We start from the raw sequence: 22,381 nt of genomic DNA on the forward strand, positions 1-22,381 counted from the left end.
GTAGCTGTATGTCTAACTACTATATATAATGGTCCTTCATTTATATCCCCCTTTTTTGTTTACTTTTGTCATAGATGGATATTCTGTTGCCATTCAAATATTGTAGGTGTGTGAATGCAGCAAATTAATCCAATGTAGTCCAGTAGTCCATAATAGTAGTGGGTTATTCACAGGACTGGCAATGTCTGAAGTTGTTGACTTGAGCCTTTTACAGCTCAGCATATTAATATGGCTTTATTTTTATACCTCATTTTTATACTTTTCTGCTGGATGGTTAAGACCAAGATAAAGGAAGATCTATCTAACAAGAAATGTAACTTTTGTATCTGACAAGGTCAGTCAAATCCCCTCAAGATTTACTCTGAAACCCTGTACTGCAGTTTGTAGATCTTTTGTCAGTGTCAGCCATGTGGATGAGTCACAGCCATTGCTCAACCAATTTACTCTCTGTTTAATACTGAGAGAATATTTTCTCTCCATATGACTCTCCATAGGCACACTCTACATCGTCATCACTTTCCCCTGTGGCCCTATACTTCTTGATCAGAAAACTTGGGACACCACTGAGTTACAGGTTGTTACAATTCAGGTTCTCTTATGTCCTGATTCCTCATTGACCTTGAATGGCCACAATGTTGGCTGTTCTTGCAGCCCATCTTTTTCTCTAATTTTTGGTCTGCAAACTTAAGTTGTTAACCCTCCAGAATAGAAGCTTAATGATATTATTACCCTAAAACATAGGCTGTTGAGCTTAACATCAGTATCTGTCTGAATATCAAATGCCTTAGACATAACATGGAACAGTATTTTCCATCAATCATCGATATGCTAAACTTTAGATCCCTATGAAATGAGAAAAATATTTAAAAAATTAAAAATAGTAAAAAAAGAAGTAAATAATTACAATTTTTTGCAGAGAAATTTAGAAATCTAACCATGTACAACATTGTAGCAGGACAGTCCTATGACGTTTTTCTTGTCTCTTGTCAAATAGTTTAATTTTACCTGTCCTTTCTAGAAAGTTGGATTTAAAAATATTTTCTTAATTCCTCAAATCCAGTTCAGTTATAATGCAGCAAAAATCCAACATTTATATACTATTACTATAAAGTATATACAATTAATATTTCAAATCTTACGATGTATTAACTTGAGTAGATAAGAATAAGGAAAGTGGTTTTGTTTACCTGTGTAATTTACTTTAAATTCAAGATGCATCATGACAATGTCACTGTCCTTTGTCCGTTTATTGTAGTGAGGGTTTATGACAATTTGGTCTATCAGCCGAGTTTCTATATGAGGAGAACTCAGATCTGATCTTGCATGCAGGCCAAGGATTGCTGTCCACTTAGAAGGCTGTAAATTTCTTCTGAAGATGATAATAGGGAAGAGTGAGAAACTCTCTAGTAAAAAAAATTACCTTCCAGAAGGTATACAACATGAAATTTTGAGAATTATGAATTTATATTGTACAATGTCCTGTTACTTGTCTGAAAATTATTCTTTAAAAATAGTTACCTTATTATTTTAAATTAACACAAGAATTTCCAATATGGTGGGGGTATAATGTGATATTTTGAGATATACACATTGTCAAATGTTCAAATCAGGGTAAGCATATCTATTTCTTCAAATGTTTGTTATTTCTTGTAGTGAAAACATTTAAAATCTGTTTATCTAGCTTTCTGAAATATATGCTTAATTATTGTTATGTATAGTCACTTACTGTGCACAGAACATCAGAATTTTTATCTCCCCTCTAACCTAGTATTCATTGACCAAGATTTCTCCTAGGCTTCTTGCCCAGCTCATTGGAACCACAGCTGCAACTTACTGTCTTCTAGGTCAACTTGTGTAGATTTCACATATGCTTAATTTTTATGCTTTTTATTCTAGAAGTCACAATTAGCATGAATTCCTCTTTTTAATGTCTCTTAAATCATGTCCTGGTCTCTTATTTCTATTCTGGTTCTCCACTCTGCCTGTATCATCAGAAGTAATTTTAAATAATGAAGCTACCTCCTTTTCTCTCCCAATTCTTCATTTAAAAAGTGTGTAATGAACCAACAGACACTTTCATAAGATTTTAAGTGAAAATTTCACATTTAATGTAGTATACAGCTAGTTTAATAACCTCTGCATTGGATCCCATTCCGCTGTGAAACTCACAACTCAGTCCAGTTCTGCTTTAGACAATGGTAGCAAGTGATGTAATAATGGAGTAGGGTGCAGAGCTTTCTGCCATTTAAGAATCACTAAATTTTCACTGAGTTAAGGTTACCACTGCAATCTTTCATGATTTCCATATACAAAGTTCCCCTCAACAATATATGGTAGAGGATGATATTGTGTTATAAAATAGACAAAGTAGGTAATATGATTTGAAAGTGGGCAAGAACTCCTAGATAAACTACTGGCTCGTAATATCTTCATGCCAAGATGTCACGAATGCTGAGTTGGAATTATGCCCATTAAGCAATATTCACAATGAAATCAAAGTCAGTAACTGTAATTATTGGCAAAAGTATTGATCCTATACTTAGCAATTGCAGATGTCTGGTTTAATGCAGGTTAAAATCCAAGTTATCTACAAATGTATCAATGGCAGGAGGTTATTTTACATTTGTCTATCTTTTAGTCTATCTGGTCGCAACATTGTTTGACTTCTTAATTCACCATGTTTCATCTGGCAGTAGTTAATTAGTAAAGGTTATCAGGACTCAGGCAGAAGAGGGTGTCTGCTCTCAGTGGTTTCTGGCAGCCCCTTAAGTGGTTCAGATGCTGGGCAAGGATTCAGACACTTGGCATTTCTCACTTTCTCTGTACCTTGGAATTCCATTGTCTATCCAGACCTACTTTGGGTAGGGTAAAGTCCCATCTTATGTCTTGTCTCTGAACTTCTTTCTCTGCATATCATTTGCTAATTATATTTGCTAAAGCTCAAATGGTCATAGATTCATTTGATTGGCATGACAGGTATCAGGTCACTACATTAAGAATTTTGCTGCATGTGGAGGCTCATGCCTACAATCGCAGCACTTGGGAGGCTAAGGCAGGAGGATTGTTGTAAGTTTGAGACCATCCCGGGCTACAAAGTGAGCTCAAGGCCAGCTGAGCTGCATGGTGAGAACCTGCCTCATAAAGACCGAAAGGGAAAGAGAGAAAGAAAGAGAGAAAAAGAGAGAAAGAGAGAAAGAAAGAAAGAAAGAAAGAATTGTGTATTTTCTACTTGCTTAATCCATGTATTCACTGAATAGTAACAATAAATTACTCTTATAATTACCATATCACATGTTTATTACTTCATTATACTTATATTTCATACTATATTTATGTAGCTAATATATTACACTAAGATGGTACATTAATAATATAAATGTACAGTCTATGTAAATAATATTGATTACATTAAAATAAATATAATGTAATATTTTCTTATACTATATGAGATAATTACATATGAGATTTTAAGTTTAAAAGGTTATATGCTACTTTTTAAATAAGATTTTTCTTAAGTGTTTTATATATAGTTGTCTTTAAGAAATGTCATATAAAAGTTCAGACAGGCATATTCAGTTTATTTGTTGTAAAATTAAGTCACTATTTAACTAAGGGAATTTAAAAAAGAAGAACTAAGTACCCAAATTATTATTTCTTTTGTAAGTACTATACTCCACCTGAGAACTGATAATAAATTACTCATTTGAGAGAGCTTGTAGGTAACACTAATTTTAATCATTACCATTTCCTCTCATTTTAAAGTCTCGAGTATGTAACCAATGAATGAACAATGATCTGTAAAGATTAAATATACTTGCTTCAAGCTATTGCTCTAATTAAATTCAATTTACCCGTAGGTTAATCTAATACAGTTTTGATGGTTTCTAAAATTGTTACCGAGTTGCATGGAAAATAACCTCTTTTTCATGTTTTAGTACTTCAACATCTGTAAGTAGCACCAGTACCTCAAATCCACTGCAAGGTGTATCATTCACACTTCTCTCAGCTCTTGCTCAAAAACCTCCCTGTGTGTGTAAACTTCTTTTACCGGTCAGCAGCTCAGGTCCATGTGCTGCTCACATCCTGTGGCAAATTCTAGCATTTTCTTGACAGAAAATGATGTGAGAAAATGGAATATTTAGCTACCTCTTCAGTTTTACCAATCACTTGAGAAATTTTCCAACACTTGAATTCTTACTTTTGCACCTCAGGAGATTATAATGGAAGGGTATAGTGCCTTGTAAAAATTGGTGCTGAATACTAACAGCCTTTAGCCTTTTTATTTACCCAACACAAAGGTTGACAGAAAAAAAGATATTCAGATATTAGACGGACAGAAGGGACTTTTCATAGTTTTCTTATCTGAAAGTATCTACATTCAGGTAAGTGAGGTGCGCTTGCGAAAGAGAGCTACGCTTACTAGATGGGCAAGTCCCAGTCCAGCCAAGTCTAAAAATGGCAGAAATAGGCATCTTTAGGATGGGAGGTGGCTGAATTTCTGCCATTACTCACCTCACCACTATCTGTTCCATGCAAACAATATGTGTTTTCTAATAGTGAGATAGAAATGCAGACTGGGAAGCTTCAGAAAGCCATGTACTCTTGACATCTGTACCCTCAAATGAAAGCACATGTGCAGGCACAGAAATGCTGCATGAGATGGAATGAACCAGTGCTTTCCCCAAAATGCACTGCTGTGTGCTAAAGCATAAATAGTCTCACTACCTGGTGTGGTGCATCAGTGCTTTAGAAAGTGACTGCAGATAGGTACCTGTGATAGTGCAACACAAATAATAAAAGAAAATAAATGGGAGGCCATAGCTGTAAATGAATTCATTTTTCTTTTGCCCTGAAACTGAAACTGCTCCAGAGCAGTTTCAGCTGTGTGTCCATGGTCAACTATAATGTTTTATCTCACTCAATGTTGAATTCTATTATTACTATCTACATAGAACCAGAACTCCTTGAAGAATAAGAAAATAGTGAATTCTAAGTTTAAGGCAGAGTAAAAAAAAAATCAATAGTTACACTTAATTTCTCTTAGTTCATTGAAAAGAAAGGTTTGTGCTGATATTGTTGGACAACTCCATACCTCTATCTTGTACTTTGATTAACTAAAAATAACAATACGCAATGAATTAACTGTTGTTACCCTCCTATTATCTTGTTTTCAAATTTTGCTTTTTTCCCTTTGGAATTAAAAAAATAGAATGTTTCTGAAAAGGTACCAGGAGATAAAGAATGTTTTTAAGACAAGAAGCATTTCAGAAAGAAAAATGATATCAGAATATATAAGATAACATGAGCTATTCAAACATCGTATGATAATAAACAAATTTACTCTGATTAACAAATAAGTTGTGTATGAAAGGTTAGGAATTCACAATTAAATGATAAAACAAACATTAGATCAAAGACAGACAGTTGTACTGTGAAAAGGGAGTGGGTAGCTAACATATGATCAATCTTCATTCTTTTTTGTGGATAAGGAACAAAGTTTTGTGATGTGAGTTTTTAAAATATCATCTGCCAAATTGTGAACTGTTATTAAAATAGAAGTATTTACTTGACTAAGTATGTGAAAGACTAGTGTGCACAGGGAACTAAGAGCAAGCCAAATAATCCTCAACATTGTTTGACTGTTATTCACAGAAAGTTGAGGAATCATCTCTGAACACCTTTTATTACTTGATTTCTAAGATTATTCCACAATTCCATGGACTTGTGATTTTCCTTTCAATTCACTCTTCGTTTATGAACAATACACTGAAAATTTGCAAATTTATATTTTAATTATTGCTCCCTTAAAATATTAAAATGACTTGCAGATTGAATAATATCAATGATAGAGACCAAATTTAATCTATAAAATCAGAGGTTTAATTCTCACTATCCTATTTCTTCCCATTTCCCAATATTAATCCCTGAAAAAATATCATTCTCACCTTGCTTTTTTCTCTATTTTCCTTCTCTATCTTTTCTATTTTATAATTCTTCTCCAGTCTTTACTTTTCATCTGAGTTCACTAGAAAATTCAGACTACTTGATCCACCATAGTTACTAATTCCATTGAGCTGTTTGTCATCATTTGTAGTCATGATCCTGGGGCCACCACTTTCTCTTTCTGACTGGTTTCTCTCTGGAGACTCTCAAAATCCTCATCTCCACAGGGAAGCCTGATCAAATAATGTCGTTCTTCATTCTCTAAGTGGTCTTTTATCCACTTGCTGTGCTCTATGAGTCCTCACTCAGTTCTTTCTCCACCTTGGATCTTGTGCTTGTCACTGTCCATCACTTCATGGGCAGTGGTAGCAGGATTCCTTCCAGTGTCTTGGAGACTTCTTCACCAGCCCAGAGCATTGAGTCCCCCTTAACTCAGTAGAAATTTATGGAACTTCTTCACTTCTGTAGTTCTTCCTTCAACTTCTGTTGGTTTCATGAGCATTCTCCAATAATTTATCAAAAGGACTTCCTTGGTCTCATCAGTCTCTTTCTGTTCATACTAATTTTATTTTCTCATTACACATATTACTCCCTAAGATTTTTATGTGAATGCTTTAATGATTCAACCTATAATATATACATTATGAGGAGAAAGATTTTGTTTGTATAGCTCTGTTATCCATACACTTAGAATAGTGCTTAGCACACGTTAAATGCTTAGCAAATATCATTTGATTAAATCACTATATAAACAAATAGAAAGCAACTCCAAGCCCAGGAAGGAGTGAAGACCAGTGGTGGTCATAGGTAATGGTAGGTAAAGTGGGAGGAGTTATGTACTGTCTTAGTTACTTTTTACTCGTTGCTGGGACAAATACCCAACACCCAAACTGAAGGAAGGAAAGGTTTGTTTAGCTCACAGTTACTGGAGGTTTCAGTCCATATTCAACTGGCTCCAAGGAAGAGAGGCACAAGGCAGAGGACAACCTTTCATGGCAAAGAGCAAGAACACATAAGGAGTAGCAGGGCTCAAGCAGCTTACTTTTCTTTCTTCCTTTCATTGAAATGCAAATTCCCTGTCTCAGGCAGGTACAGCACCCACACCCACAATGATCAATCACAAACTCCAGAAGCTGCCCCAAGACTGCATGAGGCTTTGGGAGGGGGATCAACTATACACAAACCATAGCATATACCAAGTCATATTACCACAGGTAGTTGTAGAAAATAGGAATAAAAATTTTCAGAAATATGATTCAAGATGATGACTTAAATCTCACAGTATAGGTAATTTTAGAGAACTGATACTGAAACTTGTAGAACATAAAGCTTCTGAGTGAACTAATCTTTTTTTTTTTTTTTTTTTTTTTTGCGGTACCAGGGATTGAATTCAGGACCTTGCGCTTGACAGGCAAGTGCTTATTCTACTGAGCAATTTCCCCGGCCCTCGAGTGAACTAATAATTAAAGATACATGCTTCAAATAACTTATTAAAATAGTGCTAAGAGAACTGCAAAAAGAAAAAGGAATGTACAATATGAATCAAAGGAAATTAAAATAGGAAATAATTTGAAGAAGACAGAAAATTTTAAACTTATAAAACCTATGAGAAAGTCATAAATTTTAACTTTCAAAAGGAATACTACTTTTGAACTAGTTTAGATAAAGAACCAAGACCTGTACAAAAACCAAAATTCAAATGTCACTAAACTAATTTTGAAACAGCTACTGTCTTAAGAAAATACTCTTTTCTTTGCTGTAAATGCTGGGGATCAGGGCCTTAATTATGTGAGGCAGATGTTCTACCACTGAGGTACATCCTCAACCACCTTTTCTTTTTGATCTTCCAAAATTACTATAATCGTGATACAGTATTACAGTATTCTTGCTGACAGAGATAATCAGTTTTACCCTAGCTCCTTAAAGGCTAAGTAGATAAATGGAGAAATCAAACTTAATCCATGCTGTCTGCATTTCAGATACATGTAAGTGACAAATAAGTGTTAAGATACTTTGTTTGCCTGTGTTCTGTATCTTGTTTAAACTGTATGACACATTCAAATAATCCCAATTTTAAACTATGATTTTGATATTAGTTAATTCTGTTCTGTAACCATATTTACTATTTTTAAAAGTTGGTTTCAGGTCTGGCCAGATAGCTCAGTGGATTAGGCAGCGTGCAGCAGCCAGGGTTCCATCCCTGGTGTGCAGTCCCAGCCCAGCCTCTGGGCTGTGCGGAGATGGCGATTGAGAATTGGCGTGGTGGTGCGCACCTGTAATCCCAGCGCTTGGGAGGCTGAAAACAGGAGACTCACTCTGAGTCCAATCTAAGTAGTGAGACCTTGTAGACCCTGCACTAAAATACATGTTTAATAAAGTTGGTTTTGAGGTTTTACTATCTATCTATATCACTATAATAAATTTAGTATACATAGTGGTGTTTCTACTTCACCGTGCTCTAAATGCTTCATATATGGCATCTATTCAGGAATGTTAGCATCAGTTTCGAGGAATTATTTCAATGAGAAATAATGTAAAGCACGTGGTATACTTGGTTTAATTTGATGAACTAAATTAAAGAATTGGCAAGGGGCTTCTCATGTTTAATTTTTGTCTTTGATATATGTCTAGTCACTAGATGTGATCCAGAATTTGAATATATATGTGTGTGTGTGTGTGTGTGTGTGTGTGTGTGTGTGTGTGTGATTTCCCACCAAAATGACTCAATAGGGGTTGCTTCTGGAAGTGAGGATGGATATTAATTGGAAAGGGGTGTGAAGGAAACCTCTAGGTGATGGAAATGTTCTACATCTTAAGAGAAGTGTCAATTTAACAGGTTTATGCATTTTCAAAATACATATAAGAGTACACTTAATATTATGTGGTTTTTCACATATCTGCGTTAAAAAAGAATGAAAAGCACTTGAACCCTGGTTGGTAAGTTGTCTTCCTAAAAGTATAAATTAGCAATACTTAGACTACTTTTTATGTTCCAAGATTTAATACAAGCAAATATATTATGGAGATATTAGGACAAAGTTTCTCATTATTGAAATTATTGAAGATAAGAATCCTGTAACAAGTAGAGAAAGAGACAAGTTTACAAGGTACCCTTAGTATTTTATTTGAACAGGAGTAATTATTTTGAATTCATGGGTAAATGTTTATGGCCATATCCAGCTAGAGAATTTAGGAAAGGACATACTGGCACAAGCCAAGATCTTGAACACTACAATGAAGAAAGAATTAGGGTTAGTTCCACGTAATTAGATTTTCTCATATGAAAGCAGATTTGTGAAAACATATTTGCCAAAAACAAAGAAGTTCTCACATAATGGAAACATAACAAGATCAACTCAGAAACAAGTTTGAATGGTTTTTCTAAACAAAATACTTTCTACAAAATGAGCAGCCTTTTTTCAAAAATATCAAAGGCAAAGAGAAAGTTAAAAGATTATTTTTTAACCAAGAATTTTTAAAAACTATTGTCTCTAATTGTAATGCATTATCCTGAAATGGATCCTAAATGGCAAACCAACACAGGGACTACTTGTGATAATTAATCAGATAATTATGTTACAGTAATGTGAAATTTGCATGATTTGCTATGAACATGGTGGAAAATATCCTTGTTCTCAACAACATAACACTGAAATATTTTAAGGTAAAGGGGCACTATAATTACCCAATTAGCAAATAGTTCAGAAAAAAAAATTCTGAATGTGGAGAGAGAAAACAATAAATACACAGAATAAAATGTACATAATGTTGGATATTGGTAAAAAGATCGGGGAATTTCTCAAGTTATTTATTTATTTTTAAATTCATTTTAATGAGAAAAAAAGATAAAATAACAATGAAGCAGTTTCAAAACAGGTTAGTAGGTCAGTTGCAATAATTAACACATTGCATATTGTTGTCTTTGAAATAAGGGGCTGGGGAGATGGCTCAGTGGAATAAGCGCTTGCCTGGCAAGTGCAGGGGCCAGAGTTCAATTCCCGATTCTACCAAAAAATAAAATAAAAGCTTGAAATAAACCAGGCCCACATGTGTGCATATTATATTATCTCCCTAGTGTAAGAATTCAAAAGAAGAAATAAAAGTTGAAAGTTATAACACAGTTGAATGGAAAGAGAGAACTTAAGGATTAAACAACAAAGAAAGAGAAAGGAGAAAAGTCCAAAATTATGGTAGGGGTAAAACCACACATTTATATAAACAAGATGGTTAAGGCAATGGTCCTAAGAATTTCCATCAGGTTTTTGAAAATAGCAGTTAATGAGTAGAACTGTCACCCTAACCAACTTATTTGCTGATATCTGTGAACTGAGCACCTACATTGAGGACAGCAATGTGTAGTACTGAAGCCATCCTTAAAATAGCTGTCATTTTGGTCTTCTAAATGCTCTCATGGTATTCATCAAATTTTTGTTCATTTGGTAAACCTATGTTGACAGTTCAGAAATTAAATCTGTTGAATACTTTTGTGCAAGACCTAAATACTTTTTTGCAGGATTTCCTGCTTGAAACTGTCAAAATAAAATTTTTGTCAATAATTTTATTGGTCATTTCCAAGATTAATAAAATGAAAAAAAAATTAAGCATCTTAATTTTTCCTTAAAACAATACAACAGGATTGGTCAACTTACAGATGAGGAATTTAAGACTCAATACCAGGTTGTTTCCCTGTTACCACATAAAGGGTGAATAACATTTATGAAATAGAAGTGCTTTCATTTGGTTATCCCAACTTTGCTCTTTAAATCACAGTTCAGTTGGCCCCTTCTTATCCATGTCCCTCTTGTAAGCTGATAGAAGGAAACAAGTCAATGATAAAGGACCAGAACTCAGTGATAGAGAAACAAAACTGGCAGAAGGATATTTAGGATGTTTCATAAACATCAAGCATTTGCTTTGGGAGTGTTGACAAAATGACTAGAGACAGTAGAAGTACAGTACAATTAGTCCATTTTACCATCTGTGAGCTAAAATGAACACTGTGGAAAAGAGTGGAGGTTCCTCAAAAGAATGAAAAATAGAAGTTCCATGTGATCCAGGTATCCCACTCCTGGGTATATATCCATAAGAAATGAAGTCAGCACAAAAGGGAGTCTACCTGTAATGGTGTAGATCTAGAATGCCCTGCCCAAAGCTTCATGGGTGCAGAAGCTTTTGGAAGGTTATTTGAGGGCAGGGGCTTTAAGCTCACCAGAGTTATCCATTTATGAGTTCAGAGTTGAGTTGGGAAGCAGGCCCTGGTCAGAGAAGCTAGAAGCTAGGTCACTGGAGATATGACTTACATGAGTGTTTATCTCTCTTTGCTTTCTGTTTCCTCTCTGCCACAAGAAGCCATTCTATTCTGTGGCCAGGTTTACCACCAGGCTGCTACTGCCTTCGAGCCAGAAGACTGCTGATTGACACCTCTAAAACCCATGAGTCAAAATGAACTTCTTCCAGTTCAAGTTTTGTGTGTTTGATATTATGTGTCAGGGAAGAAGAATGTGACCAATATCATACTAGTGTTTATTTTGGCACTGTTTACCACAACTGTTCACAATATGGGTAACTATTAACATCTGAATGGATAAATAAAATACAGAGCATGAGTCAGCCTTAAAGAACAATGGAATCCTGCCGTTATTGGGGAAATGAGTGGAAATGAGAGATGTCGTGGTAAATGGAAAAATCCAGACACAGGAAGACAAGCATCACATCTTATTTCTCACATGTGGAAATTTTTAAATGATAATGGTGACCTGAATTAGAAAATAAATTATTAGGGACTGGAAAGGGGGCCGTGAGATTGGGTAGAAGAAGGGTGGATAGATTTGATCAAGACATGATACATAAATGTATGGAAATATCCCAGCAAATGCCATAAACTTTTACAATTAATAAATACTAGTAACTACTAAGGAAAGAGCTGAGAAAATGGAGCAAGGAGAAAAGAAGAGCCGAAGCACCACATTGGCAAGTTAGCAAGTGCGGAGAGGTAACAAAGAAAGAGTTCTGGAGAAGGTATTCCAAATGTCTTATGGGGCATCCCAAAGTCACTCTCCTGTGGAATTCCTCTGCCAGATGGTATGAGGAAGAAGATAGAGTACAAATCACAACACCCAACCCAACCTCCTTTACTTCTGTTGGCTACAACTGCAGAGATAGAGAGGAAAATACTTGAATTCCTAACTTTCCTTTCACCTAGGACAGAGCATGCACCCCAGTTCTGACTAATGACCCATACTTAAATGTCACTGGGGAGAGTGACTTTTCCTAAATGAAAGACAAATCTTTCCTAAGTGTGGTAGTTAGCTTTGAAAGAGTGGAACCTGCAAAATCCATTCTTACTTGTGTACATATTCTACTTGTCTTAGTAAACAGTAACATATATTTCTCTTCTCCTTGACCTTTAGATTTGGCATGACAAATAAAATGTGGCAAAGATGGCACTCTGTCATTTCTGAACCAATGTACGAGAAATCCAGCAACCCTGAAATAGTGGCCTGAACCACTTGTCACCCAACACTCACACCTTAAGTGAGGAGAAGTATCTTGTAGATCACAGTTTCAGTCAAGTGTCAGCTGGCTCCCAGAAGAAAAAGCACAGCACAGGTGATGGAGGGGAAAAGTGCCCACCAGGAGGTATAGAGCACAGTGGGGAGCCCAGGACAGGAGCGCACACTCTCAGGCCACGCACACAGCCAGCCACTTCCATCCAGGCCCTGCCACCTACCAGCACATTTGGTTCCTGATTTATGGGTGGTCCACCTTTGAGTAAGATGTTGACATGGTTCAACCACCTTCAAACACATGAGATTTGGGGGCCAGTAAAGATCTGATCTGTGACAACCACAATCCCCTGAGGAAGCGCGAGCTGTGTGAAAGGTTATATGGAGGGAGCAATGCTCAGCCAGCCTTAGCTATTCAGTCATCACAGCAGAGGCGCCAGACCAGGCAAGGAAACCACCATCTTGGATTTCTAAGTCTGCAGATCCCACAGAGAGTAGAGCCTGAGTCATTCCTGATTACCAAACTACAAGAAAGAGTAAACTGTTCTCTTCTGGAAAAAGATTTTAAGAAGAAAATAAATAACTCCTGGAGTAAGTTTGCATTCAATACAAGCCATTTGTGCGGTATGGGTTTAATACATTGCTTTATCTGGGTTCATTTCAATTAGAAAATTAACTTTTTATTTCATAATTAGCACTTTAAAGACCGTAGTAACAGACAGGGTTAGCATAATGACAAAAACATTTTTAGAAGAATATCTAAAGTAGAGTCAGAAACTCTTAGGTAGAAACATGAAGCAAAAAGGCAAGAAAACTTGGCTACTAGAGAAAGAAAAAGTAATTCCACCAAGTAGCCAAAGACAGCCAAATGTGAAGATAGAAGCATAAGTCTGAATTCATCACAATGCTAGTCTAGCTCATCTTTTTCCATTTTTGTTCCCTTTGACACCGAAGACATTTTATGTTCTGCATCATGTTCACCATAGATGAAACTGGCTTTCTATTTCCTTTATATATCTGTAGTTTTAAAAGATCTGATATTGATGCCACTGACCTATAAATGCACGCTTGTAAGAGAAATAATTGAAAGATGTCACTAACATTACTGCAAGCCTAGTTGACATTTAGAAAGCATACATTCTGCAAGAACATCGAACAGAGGAATGCACCAAATCCAGGGCTAGTCCTGCAAGGTTGTAGCAGCTAGCTACATGTGACATAAATGACTAACACTTCAGCTTAAACTTCTTTTATCTGTAGCAAAATTACCATATAAATGTTAATCCCCAGTATTGGAAAAAATATAGATGTTGCCCATCTGTGATTTGCCTGAAACAGAGAATATGTATAAATAAAGACTAAAGCCATATTCAAAAAACGATAGAAAATTGACTGCTAGATATATTGTTATGACATGATTGAAAACAGATAAAAGAGATAGAAGTCAAAATGGGGAACACTGAATGTGAGAAACGCTAGAATTACCTTCTTAAGTACAGTACCTTACTGTTGATTTCTGCCGGTTGAGTCAAAGGAGCAGTTAATGCTTAAATTTTTCTTTCTCTCTCATTTTTAATTTTCATAACTTTTTTGATCAATTTTGCATGCTTATATCTGGAAATCTGATCAACTAATTTGAAGACAACAATATGCAATATAACAACCATTGTCGAATTCCTATTGTTTGTTTAGTGAAATTCTGTATAATTTCTGTTGTTTTTTACTATTATTCTCTTTAAATTTTTAAATACAGTACCTAATGCACAATATCAGAGAGTTTCAGATGGAGATTGAACATCTAATGAGCTTACTTAGCGCTCCCCTGGAGGCCAGCGAGTGGGTTATCTAGATATGACCTACAGAGCTACCTCTTCAGGTTCCGAGGACCAAACTATGGAAATTGTCATCATTTCAGTATCTATGGCTCCTTGACATAGTTTTTGTCCTTTCATACTCATTTCTCCTGCTGTTCTTCATTTTCAAAACTTTCATAACAACTCTTTCTGTCTGACAATTTGTCTTTATTTACAGGACAATGTTCACTGTCTATGTTGGCAGAGTTTCAGTCGATAGTCTGATTAACTACAGCTGTCTCTTCCACGCCTGCACGCACAGGTAGGGCGTGAGAGGTATGCCTGACCTTCATGGGTGTGCGCATCACCTGGAGGCCTTGCCTAGGTGGAGGCAGGGGCTCAGTCCTAGGGCAGGCACGAAAGTCTCACAAGAGGAAGCCACCTTTACCCTCTTTTTCTTTCTGAACCACAGAGGTATCTGAAGAGTTGTCTTCCCTTGCATGGAAGTAGAAAATTAATGTGTTCCCATGCTCAGGGTTATTTTCTTTTTGTCTTTGCTCTTCTAGAATTATTCTCTACATCCTGGGCCACAGATTTAAGAGTGACTGCTTTCAGAGAGAGAAAATAAATTCTAGCTTTTGGGATATATTTTACCATTTTTTAAACAAAATCCAATTATTTATGAATGATATCACTTTTAAATTTTAGTCACAAACCATTAAAGTAGTTCTAACTTGGCAACTAAATATTTTTATTTACACCTAAGTGCTTGCAAATGAATTTGTAGACTAAAATATATTTGTAATTTGAAGGCTCCCTCTCAAAATCATTTGATTCTGACCATCTGCAAGCAATATTATCATAATTAAATGATAAGAAGTGTAATTTATACATTAAATTCTAGTTAATTCCACACTCCAAAACTGTTTATCTTTTTGACATGGGAGGCATTTTCAATTTTCTTGTATGTAGGAAATATGAACTGTTGATATCTATAACTGATGATTTTTAATTGAATTTTATTTTTATAATATTTTATGTATGATTTATATATGATTTAAGTGGAAAATCATTAGAAAGTTTATAGGACAATAACAGCTGAAAGCACGTTCCTGGTGGGATGGCTTGGGGTTTGTGTGGAGCAGGGCGGTGGGCAGCACCTGCAGCGTGGGCTTTTCTGGCTGGGGACGTGTGACGTCATACTCACCCGTATGCACAGTGCGCGGCAGACACCAGCCAGGCACTGCTGACGAGAGACGCTCCACAGCTCAGCTGGCCGTTGTAAGTGAGACCAACCATCCAGGGCCAGGCCCCTTCTTTGGCATCAGTTCCCCCAACAATCTTAGGAGCAACTTCGTGGGCCACTAGTTTTTCTCCACATGCTATTAAAATAATTGAAGTACATATATTTTACTTTGCAGTACAGTGATACCTTAGGTGTGAAATTCATTGTGTTCCAAATTGGCATTTGAACATGCACAAGTTCAAAAACTGAACTCTATTTTTTTCTTTGAGACAGTGTCTCACTATTCAGTTCAGGTTGGCCTTCAACTCGCTTTGTAGCCCAGGATGGCCTCCAAGTCTCAGTGATTCTCCTGCCTCAGCCTCCCCAGTGCCAGGATTACACATGTGTGCCATCACACCCACTAACTGCACATATTTTTTTCCATAAGAAATAAAGAAAGCCAAGTGGCTGGTTGCAAGGTTCAAAACTTATACTCATAAATTCATTTCTGCTGTACTTTAAGAAGTTTTGCAATGAGTTTTTGCTTTAACTTTACCATAGTTCTCACAGTTTTTCTCTGAGTTTTACTGCTGGTATTACTGATTTTCTTTGGAGCTACGGTGATGATATTCTATATAAATAAAAACACACAGAAAAGCACAATGATGAACATTGTAATGCACTAACACAAGCATTATTAGTTGTCTGGGCCCAAGCAGCAGGGAGACATCACTCATCAGCTCATCAGCGTTGGCGGCCCGACAAGACATGTGACTCATCCTTGGCCTGGTGCAGGTTTCTCCAGGTTGCATGTTTGCTTTGACAAAAGGACAAAGTTATGAACCCTGATCATATTTTTTTTTATTTTGCTGGTTGAGAAATAGAAAGTTCAAATTTGAAACCATTTGGCAGCTGAGGAAATGCTGCATTTCTTTGGAACATTAAGGATTCAATGGTGGAAAAATTATTTTCAATGACAAAGCATTTTTCAGGAATTTAAATTGAATACTTCAAGGATACCATGACAAAATATTTACTTACATTGATGGTTACACTGCAGCCATATCAGATAATCCTGTAAGCACCGTTTACTGGAATAGAAGAATAATATATTTCAAAATAAAAGACAAAGTCCTGTAGCCTAACTTTTCAGTCAAAAGAAGTTTTTAATCCACCTATCATATGTGTATTACAAGAAGGCTGAAAGTCACAGCTGAAAATGGCCTCATCTAAAATAAAATAGAGATGTTTGCATGCTTACTTTACTGCTTAAATCTCTGTGAACAGTAATTAAGATTTTTCAACTTGATTGAATTGAGAAGAACCTTTTAGATTAGTAAAGCACAGTTTTGAGTGTGTCTGAGTGAGTCATGGAGATATGACCTTGCCTACTGTACGTGGATGGTCCTCAGCTCCTTCTGTTCTGGTGCAATTTCCTGGCTTTATCTCCAAGCCACTGTAGGCTCAGGGTTTCATCCCACCATGGCCTTCCACTACAATGTCTCTGCCTTGATGCCATCTTACCATTGACTGTATCCCCCAAACCATGAGCCAAATTAAACCTCTTCTTGAAGTTGTGGGTATCAAGTATTGTATTTCAGTTTTTCCTTACCCACAAGATGTGAGTAAAAATGATGCATAGAGTGACTAATACATAATAGACACTTTATTAGTGATCCTGACTGTGTTTTTGAGAGAATCAATCTTGGATTTCTTGATTTTACAACATAGTAGTCTGTCTTTATCTATGTGGCATTCAATCCAAGATCCCCAATAGATACCTAAAACCATAGACACCACTGAACTTTATTGTGTGTGTGTGTGTGTGTGTGTGTGTGTGTGTGTGTGTGCAGGGTCTCATATGCCAAACTTTATAATTTAATGTCTTTTCTTCATTATAAATAAATACTTACCACACATAATGACTATAAGTTTTACATATTTGGTTGTGAGCACAATCAGTTCATGGACAGAAATTATTCTTAAGATGAATTAAAGATCGTTGTAGTTTCAATTTATGATTCATTTTTCTTGTGAAATAAAATTTTCAACTTTTAAATAAAGGAAATGCCTCATGGCTTCCCTTTATCATATTCTAAAAGGCAGCATCACGACACGTGCTTTGGAGTCATTATTAAATAAAATAAAAGACTATCTGAATGCAAGCCCTGAGATACCACAAGTCAATTAGATAACTGAGTCAACTCATAAATACTAAAGAAAAGGTAGTGTTATCTGCCATATCTGTAAATGTGCTGGATGAAGGCCTTATTTCCATCCATGCATGACAGAGCAAAGCAACATAAGATCTGATTATGCTATTCAGAAAGGCATGTATTTTAAAACATACTTAGTTTTCTTTAAATCTCTATTTGCTATCGTTACACTGAAGTTGACTCTGAGTAACTAAAAGTGTGGAAAGGCAATCTTAGGTAAGGGGGAGCTACTGCAGAGAGTAACCTTAGCATTGCTAGTCCTGCCACTATGCAGTGCCAAGCCCTGTGGGAGGCTGGGAGCTTCATTCAAAGAACTGAATTATGAGTGAATCATAGTTTCTGTTTTAAGGCAGAAAGACATGTAAAAAGAAAATATAAGATAAGGGATGTGCATAAATAATTGAAGAACTTATTACTTATTCCAAAAATTTGGATGCCACCCATTTTCAATGTCAAACATTCTACTTTAAGTGGACAACAAAGAAAAATTGTTTCACAATGTGCTATACAAATCAACCACTAGAGTTCAGCATAACATAAAGAATTATAGTACTGTACTTGGCCACAAGACCTAATGCAGTTACTGCAGATATTTGGCACATTAAAACTTACACACATATTTACACAGATAATTTAAGCTATTTATATTTATGTAAGTACTTAAGTTCATCTAATTGTGCATGTTATTTAAGCACTTGAACTTTGGGCAGCAACTGAAAAGCAAAACAGAAAACAGAACAATTCTGCATGTCCAGTCATAGGAATCCAATCTTTCTGGAATAAGTTTGATAAATTTTACTTGAAATCACATATATCTATGTTGTCTTACTGACATAAGTTTTTAGAATAGAGAAAAAAATCAACATATATGCACATATATACGGAAACACATTTATATCTTATTAATAATGTTAATGTGGAAATTTATGTAGATACATTAATATATATCTCTAATATCTCAAAGAAGATCTCAATAATTCATCTGATATTCCCTTGCATTTGAGGAATATTTTCAAGTCTCATTAAAGCTCTTTCTACATTTGTAGCCATCATCAACCAATATTACTTCAAAATTGTCCCTTTTTAAGGTAACTGTAATGCATTCAGAAAGATTAAGCAATGCTTAATTTCAACCTTAAAAATACAGAACAATTTCTGATGAACTTAATAGCTAACTAGAAATTCACCTTAATTTAGTATCTCCTTTCTTACATATTTTGAGTAATTAAAATTTTCTTGTACAGAAAAAAAAATAGAAGAGTAGCCTGCTTTTTCTCTAGGCAGAATAAGCATAGAGAAAAGTCCTACTTTAACATCTGTTCCTAGAATTTGAAGAGAAACAGAATTACTGTCTGGGCACTTGTCCTGAAATGAGACCTGGGTTATTGCTGTGTGTAGCAAGAATGACAATGTCATGATCCCATGTCTTTTCCTTGGCCCGCTGAAGTAATAGATAGGGCTTACATGTACCCTTTGACAATAAAAAAGTAATTTATGTCCACATTTATGTCCAGTATGACCTTTTATCTTGTTAAAAAGTACATGCTTGTCCTTTTTTCCTTTTTTGTTTCTTTTTCCTTTACGACATTGCTGTTTAAAGCCAGCAGCTGCCTTAGGGAATCTCGAGGATAACATGTTAGAGAAGTAGAAGGCTTTGTGGCCAAACAGAGTTGGTTAGACTCTTCCCACTGTGTGTTGGCTTTGTGACCTTGTAGAAGCCAATGATCAGTCAGGTGTTCTTTTCTTCAACCTCGTGCATAAACTATATCATTCATATGTCATATATGACCACACTGTCAGAGCTTTTGCATGGACTGAAAATAACTGCAAGGATATTTCGATCGCAGTGCTGTCCCATATCAGATATTTACCAAGACATTTGATAAGCACTTTGTATAATGTGTCTACCACCAAGTTAAGAACAAAATGTTCATCAATATGTATCATGTCAGACTTTCATTCACTTCCATAACAATTATTGAAGTTGATCAAGAATTAAAAAAAAAAAAAAAGGAAAGCTATGTGCTGACAGGTGCACAAGTTGCTTAATATTTCTAATCATATCGAGTCATGTTGCTGATTGCCCTTTGGGAGGTCTTTTTGCAGTCATGGCAAATGGTGTTCTGCATCTTGTACATGTCACACAAAAGGATAAATAGTGCAGATACAAGTTAGTAGACTTTCATAGCTGAGAGAATCCTTTTCCCTGACATCCTTTTCATTTTTAAGTTTTTACTTGCAACTCACTAGTACAAGGATATTTTCAAAACCACCAGTTTTCATAAGGCACTCAACATAATCATCTTACCATTAAGCAAATAAGTGCATAAATTAACTAACCAAATGAATGAACGCATTCAAAATTTTGGCAACCCAGTAAAATATTTCTAATTAAGGAACAGATTAAGACCATTTAACTAATTGGCTTATTAGCCTGCTGAAAGTTTGTCTATTAATACTTTCTTTGCCAAATATCATGAACAAGCTCTTAATAATGATGCCAGTGTAAATTGGTACTGGCATTTTTTTTTTTGTAAACACAGAATAATGTAGTCCTGTTCTGAGGCATGCATATAATTAAATTGCATTGTTTTTGAATTTTTGTCCTTGCTTGTCCTAATTCTTAAAATGCCTATAAACATGAAAAGATGATGTTTTCCATGTACAAGCGCCTTGCAGGTCTCTAATGGTGACATCATAGTAACAAACCCTCTTGGAAGGGATCTACGTGGCTGCTTTCTCACTTGCAGATAGTTTGTTTCACTCCTGATGAGATTCATATTATCGGTTAAGGCCCCGTACACATTGATATAGGACACTCAATAGCAAGGTCCTTTTAGTGGTTCTAAAAATATTCCCCTATCAATCTATTTAACTAGTTACACTTTTGGAAATGCTAGCTTTTTTCCTCTAATAATTGCATCACTCAATGTGGTAAGCAAAATAAATTAGTATTAGCATCATAATTTCTTAACTGAAATTTCAGCTGCTTCTTATAGTTAACTTCTTCTTGCCCACAGCTGTCCTTTAATGGAACCACTAAAACCAGAAGCCAATTTTCAAATTTGAAACAAAAATTACCATTAGTGTCTAAACAGGAGAAATGTCATAAACTAAGCTAAAACAGACCTTTAAGACAGGAAGGATGCTCCTTTTTGATAAGCTTAGTAAGGCTTTCCAGAGAAACTTGGGCCTGGCATGATATCTTGGTGGTCTAAATGCCTGCTTGGCAAGTGGAAGGACCTGAGTTCAATCCCCAGTGCCACATGCAGTGCCAGCCCCGAGCTGTGCCGGCCATTGAAACACAGTGTAGGGGAGCACGCTTGTAATCCTAGTGCTGGGAAGGCTGAGATAGGATGATAACTATGAGTCTGAGTTGTGTAGTGAGGGCTTATACCAAATAAATAAATAAATAAATAAATAAATAAATAAATAAATAAATCTTTAAAGGTAAACCTAACTTAGCTAGACATGGTGGTACATGCCTGTAATTACACCTCTTGGGGGGTTGAGGCAGGAGAATCTCTGCAAGTTTGAGGCCAGCCTGGGCTACAAAGCTAGCTCAAGACCAACTTGAACTGTGTATTGAAGCCCTATCTCAAAAAGACAAAAAAAAAAAAAAAGCCTAACTTTAAAAAACAGGAGAAAATAAAGGTCCAATTAGATATTTGGGCATTTCCATTTACTGATCATGTTTTATTTGCTAAGAAAAAATTACTTATATATATTAGGCAATGTTATATCAAAGGATCACTTAGATATTGTTAGATAGTATATTCAAAGAATGCAGTAAGTCAAATATCTTTTAAGAATATATGGCCAACATGTGGTAGCATTCCTATCTGACTGGCTCCAAAGATCTATCTGTTTCAGTACCTGCACACCCATTCTAAGATCAAAAAGTTTAGAACCCACCTGGGTCTTAGTGTTAAGCTGCCATTGGGTGCTCTGTTCAAATTTACAAATGGTCCTCCTCCAGTGGATAATGTTGGTATTGATGAGTTTTCATTCCTAAGGAAGAAACATGTAGAGAAAAAATATATAAACAAAAATCTATTAACTACATTTTTAGTTCCTTAATGCAGTAGACACTGAAAGAAATTATAAGATAGAAATGGATAAACATTTTAATATAAAATTCTAACATTTAGCTACCTAATGGTTAGTTTAGATTAGTGGAAGAATTCTGTGACATTTCATGACGTTAAATTTTAAAGTTTGCAAAATTTATGCAATTTTAAATTTTGCATAGTACCACTGGTCCTATTTTATATTCTCATATGTTATAGAGCTAAAAGTCATTGCACTTATCACTTCTGTGTCTTTTTCATTTGACTTTTCTTTTTTAAATTAAGTTTATTGGTGAATTGCTGATATACCTATCAATTACATTTATCATTGGAAATTTGTACCTGTGCATGATATAGCTTGATTCTTTATTTCCCATTCCTCTACCCTACCTTCAGCCCATGTTCCTCTCCTTATTTACAAAGGTTTTGTTGCTTTGTTTCTAATTTCCATCTTTTCTCATTTTTCCCTTTTCTTTTCCTTCCTCCCTCTCCTTTTACTTAGTTCCCCTTCCCATTTGAACATTTTCTTCTTATTTCACAATATCTGTCATGCATGTTGGTCCTTATTTACACTTTCAGTTTCTCATGTTAGAGAAACAATATAGTATTTACATATGTGTGTCCAGTT

At 35.5% G+C, this 22,381-nt stretch overlaps 1 protein-coding gene across 1 annotated transcript in view; it reads right to left on the minus strand.

The window, feature by feature from the left end:
- The window catches only part of Tmprss15 (transmembrane serine protease 15), a 133,901-nt gene that overhangs the window by 11,055 nt on the left and 100,465 nt on the right, over nt 1-22,381 (minus strand). The window contains exons 18-21 of the mRNA XM_004639096.1: nt 21,599-21,694; nt 16,509-16,558; nt 15,450-15,624; nt 1,188-1,369 (exon numbers count right to left, since the gene is read on the minus strand). Coding sequence (XP_004639153.1) covers nt 1,188-1,369; nt 15,450-15,624; nt 16,509-16,558; nt 21,599-21,694 — 503 coding nt within the window. The remainder of the gene's footprint in view (nt 1-1,187; nt 1,370-15,449; nt 15,625-16,508; nt 16,559-21,598; nt 21,695-22,381) is intronic.

This window comes from Octodon degus, unplaced genomic scaffold, assembly GCF_000260255.1.
Source record: "Octodon degus isolate 3935 unplaced genomic scaffold, OctDeg1.0 scaffold00106, whole genome shotgun sequence".
Lineage (NCBI taxonomy): Eukaryota > Metazoa > Chordata > Mammalia > Rodentia > Octodontidae > Octodon > Octodon degus.